The sequence below is a fragment of the Otolemur garnettii genome, unplaced genomic scaffold (genome assembly GCF_000181295.1).
Source record: "Otolemur garnettii isolate 467f Iridium unplaced genomic scaffold, OtoGar3 scaffold00156, whole genome shotgun sequence".
Lineage (NCBI taxonomy): Eukaryota > Metazoa > Chordata > Mammalia > Primates > Galagidae > Otolemur > Otolemur garnettii.
Genome location: NW_003852551.1, coordinates 4,329,991 through 4,335,506, shown reverse-complemented (window position 1 = coordinate 4,335,506; position 5,516 = coordinate 4,329,991). Strand labels below are relative to the sequence as shown.

Here is a 5,516-nt window from a genome sequence, read left to right as displayed (position 1 = left end):
AGAGCTTCAAGCTATCCCCCTGGGTAGAGTGCTGTGGCATCACAGCTCACAGCAACCTCCAACTCCTGGGCTCAAGTGAGTTTCCTGCCTCAGCCTCCCAAGTGGCTGGGACCACAGGCGCCTGCCACAATGCCTGGCTATGCTTTTTTGGTTGCAGCCATCATTGTTGTTTGGTGGGTCCGGGCTGGATTTGAACCCGCCACCTTAGGTGTATGTGGCTGGTGTCTTAGCCACTTGAGCCACAAGTGCCAAGCCCATATTTTATTTCTAAATGCTAAAGTAGCACTCATAGTAAGAGCTGTATTAAATGTGTATAGTTAGTTTTTTTAATTTTTAATAATCTGCCTTTTTGTGTTTTTGTTTTGTTTTATTTTGTCTGAGACAGAGCCTCGAGCTGTTGCCGTGGGTAGAGTGCTGTGGCATCATCAGCGCCTAGGCTTAAGCGATTCTCTTGCCTCAGCCTCCCAAGTGCTGGGACTACAGGCGCCTGCCACAATGCCTGGCTTTTTTTTTGGTTGTAGTTGCCATTGTCATTTGGCAGGCCCAGCCTGGATTCGAACCCGCCAGCTCAGGTGTACGTGGCTGGCACCTTAGCTGCTGAGCTATAGGCACTGGGCCTTTTGTGTTTTTTTTTTAATTAATTAATTATTTATTTATCTATTTAATTTTTGCAGTTTTTGGCAGGGGCTGGGTTTGAACCTACCACCTCCGGTATATGGGGCCAGCGCCCTACTCCTTTGAGCCACAGGTGCCACCCTTGTTTTGTTTTTAAGACAGAGTTTCACTGTGTCTTGGGTAGAGCGCTGTGGCATCATCACAGCTCACAGCAACCTCAAACTCTTAAGCTCAAGCAATCCTCCTGCTTCAGCCTCCCTATAGGAACCCACCACGATGCCTGGCTAGTGTTTCTATTGTTAGTAGAGATGGTGTTTCCCCCTTGCTCAGGCTGGTCTCAAACTCCTGAGCTCAAGCAATCCACTGCCTCAGCCTCCCAGAGTGCTAGGATTACAGACATGAGCCACCATGCTCAGCCTGTAAGTATTCTTTACCCATAATTGTCAACAGATTTCCTGAAAAATTACCTGTACTACAATGGTCCATCAATCTAGTTCATAACAATCTAGTTCACAAGGCCCGGCTATTTTTTGGTTGCAGCCGTCATTGTTGTTTGGCGGGCCCAGGCTGGATTTGAACCCACCACCTTAGGTGTATGTGGCTGGCCACTTGAGCCACAAGTGCCAAGCCTTTAATAGTGTCTTGTAACAAATGACTCATCACAATTCTAGGCAAACAATATACTGAACCTGTGAAATGAAAATGTTTTCCTAAACGGCCCAAATATCATCTCAACTTTTTTTGCCTAGAAGAGTCACACGAGTGTATAACTGTTTAGTTAAGCCTGGGTGCTGTGGCTCATGCCTGTAATCCTGGTATTCTGGGAGGCTGAGGACGGAGGATTGATTGCTTGAGCCCAGGAGTTCAAGATCAGCTGGAGCAAGATTGAGACCCTGTCTCTACAAAAAAGAGAAATTGGCCAGGTGTAGTGGCTCACGCCTGTAATAACACTCTGGGAGGCCAAGGTGGGTGGATAGTTTGAGGTCACAAGTTTGAGACTAGCCTGAGCCAGAGTGAGACCCTGTCTCTACTAAAAATAGAAAAACTGGCTTGGTGCCTATAGCTTAGTGGTTAGGGTGCAGGCCACATACAACAGGGCTGGTGGGTTTGAACTCAGCTTGGGCCTGCTGAACAATGACAACTACAATAAAAAATAGCCAGGCATTGTAATGGGTGCTGTCGTCCCAGCTACTTGGGAGGCTGAAGCAAGAGGATCACTTGAACCCAAGAGTTGGAGGTTGCTGTGAGCTAAGATGCCATGGTGTTCTATCAAGGGTGACAAAGGGAGACTCTGTCTCAAAACAAACAAACAAACAAACAAAAAATAGAAAAACTAAGGCAAAAGGATCACTTGAGCCCAAGAGTTGGAGGTTGCTGTGCGCTGTGACACAACACTCTACCCAGAGCAACAGCTTGAGACTCTGTCTCGAAAAAAAAAAAAAAAAAAGAAAAGAAAAATACAGAAATTAGCCAGGCATGGCAGCTGGTAACTGTAGTCTCAGCTACTCAGGAGGCTGAGGCAGAAGGATTGCTTGACCCCAGGGGTATGAGGTTGCAGTGAGCTATGATGACCTCACTGTACTCTACCTGGGGTGACAGAGCTAGACTGTCTCAAAAAAAAAAAAAAGGAAAAAATTAATTAAAATAGGCCTTAAAGTCTAATTTGAAACAAGCACACACAGGGCAAAGCAAAATATATCCTAAGAAATAATTCCTGTGTTCCACTACTAACAGACTTGGATCAGCAGGCAGTCACAAAACCTGGCTGCAATTCTCCACTTCCATGTACTGAGTGACTATAGGCAATACATGACTGCTAATTCCAGTTCTCTCCATCTGCAAAATTACAATATTGATGACTAATTCCTACGAAGAGTTCTCTAAACCATTTTATAAGTGGCAAATGGTGTTATTACTGTTGGTACCTTGAATCACATCTTTTGAAGCAATAATCCTTCTCTGTTCTCTAGTTTGCTCCTTGCCTTCACTTTGGATTGGGGTTTATCCTTCAAGAAGCTTTCTCTGAACACTTCTATCTAGACTAGGGAGGAGTCCCTTGTCTGTGTCATATTCCTTCTTGCCCCTGAGTTCTTTTTTTTTTTTTAAGAGATAGTCTCATTTTGTTGCCCTTGGTAGAGTGCCGTGGTGTCACAGTTCACAGCAACATCCAAATCCTGGGCTTAAGCGATTCTCTTGCCTCAGCCTCCCTAGTAGCTGGGACTACAGGCACTTGCCACAACACCTGGCTATTTTTTTTGCCGGGGCCAGGTTTGAACCCACTACCCTCGGTATACGGGGCCATCCCCCCTGAGTTGTATCCCATCACTTATCATATTGTACTTTGATTGTCAGCTCCCTGTGGCAGGGATCTGTCTACTTCATTTTAGCAGTCCAGTAGTGTCTGTCCCTCTACCCTGTTCCACATAGAAGGCAACAGATACAGTTCACTGGTGACAGTTTATTATCTGTTAGTAGCACACAGACAAATATTAATTAAACCAGAACTATGTTTACATAGAAATAGGCACTGGTATGTGCCGTTCTATGGGGAATTCTGTGCACTTAATCATCATGGTTTAGCTTTTTGATCTTCTGCTTATGTCGCTCAATTTCTTTCTGTAGACGCTCAATCTCCCTCTTATGATGACCGATCTCATCTTCATGGTGTTTTTTCAAGGCTGCCAGTTGTTCTTTAGCCTGCGCCCTACAAGGACACAGTGGCTCAGGGTTTAATCTCAATCCTAAACCCTAAAGAGATCTCTAAGCATAACCTATACCTAAGGCAAAGTATAGGAGTCCCAATATCATGGAGTCTGGCTGGTCATCCTCTTTTAATCCCCAATCTCCATCTTAAATTGAGGTGTACCCATCTTAAGGAGATGACCAAAATGATTCCATTTTCCTTGTGCTATTGCCTGAAATTCCATCATTGATGAGCTATTCCTTTCAGAGTCCTCTTTAAAATTGAAAACTCCAAGGAGATATGACTTGAATCCCCAATACCTTATCAGAGGAACAACCCAGAGATCTTGAGTCACTTTTGGGGTAGTAGGAGGCAGAAAAGGAGGGAGAGAGAGAGAAAGGGGTGTGGTTAAAGGACACATATCATCTCTACTCCAATTTATCTAGGCCTTTCTTTGCCTAGAAAAAGGTGGCCCTTGTCAGGGCCATAAATGGAGTCTATTCCATAGACAGTATTTGGCAGTTCAATTTAGGTCTCAGGAAGGGATTAGATTAAAACATTGGTTCACCCACATTTAGCTCTCAGTTTTCCTTAACTATAAAATGTAGAGGGTCATATATTGGTTCTCTGGAATGGCTGGTTCCATATATGACAATTTTCAATAATGGGCAGAAAGAAGATTAGTTCCTCCCTACTCCCCAGTGTGGACAGAAGTAGACTAAAGATAACTCAGGGCTCAGAAAGGCCCAACCCACTCACTACTTCTAAGAGGGAGAGGGAAATCTACAGCCCAGGGTCTGGGCTGGGCTGAGTAAGGCAAAAGTCTGAAGGAGAGGGTAAAGTCCAATCATAAGCCGGTGCCACCAGCTCCTATGACCCACCTGCTCTGGTGGAATTGGAGATGGGTGAGGGTCTAGAAATGGCTGAGGTCTGAAGCTTTAGGTAATGAACATGGGCTTGCCAAGTTAAAGTGTGAGGGGAAGAATGAGCATAATAACATGGGTGGAAAGCCCAGGGAGTCGCGTTCTGAGGGTCTGCAAGTATTGGATGGTCAGAGCCACACGCTGTGTGAAGAAAATGGGGGAATTTCACGGACACTGGGAGAACATGAAGGGGACGATGGTAATTGATAAAGGAGGAGGGTGAGCCATGGGTTGAGAGTTCCGGAGACCAGCCGGTGGAAATGGTTTGGGTTTGGGAGCCCTGGACTGTTTAGCAGGACTGTTTAGCAGGAGGATAAGAGCAATATAGTGGCAACAGCCGGAGTCCTCAAATGTCAGGTTGTAATGTGTTGGGGGATGAAGCGCCCCAAGACACCAGATAGGGTTAGATGGGGCGACTGGAAGTTTAAGGATTGGAAGGCCCTGGAAGACGTAAGCCTGTTCTTGGGACCTGGTGGGCCTCACCGGAAATATCGTTCCTCTTCCGCCTGCTCTTTCTTTCCGAACGCCCCACCAGCTTCCCGGATCGAGCCCGCGCTCCTGTCGACATTGCTGGGCTAAAGCGAGACAGGGATATTACTAAAGGTGCGGAAGCAAAGAGGGAATACGCGTCCAGGGCTGGGGCAGCGGGTACTGCTGCAACGTACCTGATCCGAGGCGAAGCCGCGGGCTTGTACGGCCTTTACGCCCCACATGCCAAAGCGCGACCGCACCACCTGCGCCGAGACTGCCATTTTTGCTAGAGCCGGTCCTCTCTGCTCACTCTCCTGACAGCCTTCCTGAACGCGCTAATGGCGAGAAGGGCCTGGCTCCCAATCTATTTGATGAGGGGGTGGGCGGGAAGAATTTAGGAGTAGCGACTCATTGGAGAGAGAAGGCGGGACTCTTGGAGCTTATAGCAAATCAGGAGCACCAGGTGGGTCTATTTTTAGCCAACCGCAAACAAGGGCTTAGGGCTGGAGGCGTCTGAGACTTTCTAGAGAGGTTGGAGAGAAGGGTAAGGAGAGTGTCAGAGGTCGAAATGTGGGCTCTTGCGACCCTCCAAATGAGGTGTGAGCCCACCTCCTGCCCAAGATTCCAATCCTAATGTTATTGTTTTTTGAGACAAGGTCTCATGCAGTGGCTCCGGCTACAGTGCACGGGTGTTACAGCTCACAACCACCTCAAACTCCTTGGCTTGAGCCATCTCCTGCTTCAGCCTCCTAACTAGTTGAGACTGTAAGCCGGTGACACCACACCTGACTAATTTATATATATATGTGTGTGTGTGTGTGTGT

General features: G+C 46.8%; 1 protein-coding gene across 1 annotated transcript; it reads right to left on the bottom strand.

Annotated features, from left to right (window-relative positions):
* Window positions 1-3,053: 3,053 nt before the first annotated feature.
* Window positions 3,054-5,039, bottom strand: ATP5IF1 (ATP synthase inhibitory factor subunit 1). The gene is made up of 3 exons (XM_003799835.3): window positions 4,887-5,039; window positions 4,705-4,796; window positions 3,054-3,319 (listed from the first exon to the last, which is right to left on the bottom strand). The coding sequence occupies exons 1-3, from the start codon at window positions 4,971-4,973 to the stop codon at window positions 3,178-3,180; spliced, it is 321 nt and encodes a 106-aa protein (XP_003799883.1). The 5' UTR covers window positions 4,974-5,039; the 3' UTR covers window positions 3,054-3,177.
* Window positions 5,040-5,516: the final 477 nt, after the last annotated feature.

Excerpts from the sequence above, each read along its gene's own strand:
- ATP5IF1 (XM_003799835.3), bottom strand. The coding sequence starts at position 4,973 with ATGGCAGTCTCGGCGCAGGTGGTGCGGTCGCGCTTTGGCATGTGGGGC. Across the intron at positions 4,797-4,886 it reads GCGGCTTCGCCTCGGATCAG|CCCAGCAATGTCGACAGGAG; the intron begins GTACGTTGCAGC and ends GTCTCGCTTTAG. Across the intron at positions 3,320-4,704 it reads GAAGAGGAACGATATTTCCG|GGCGCAGGCTAAAGAACAAC; the intron begins GTGAGGCCCACC and ends GTGTCCTTGTAG.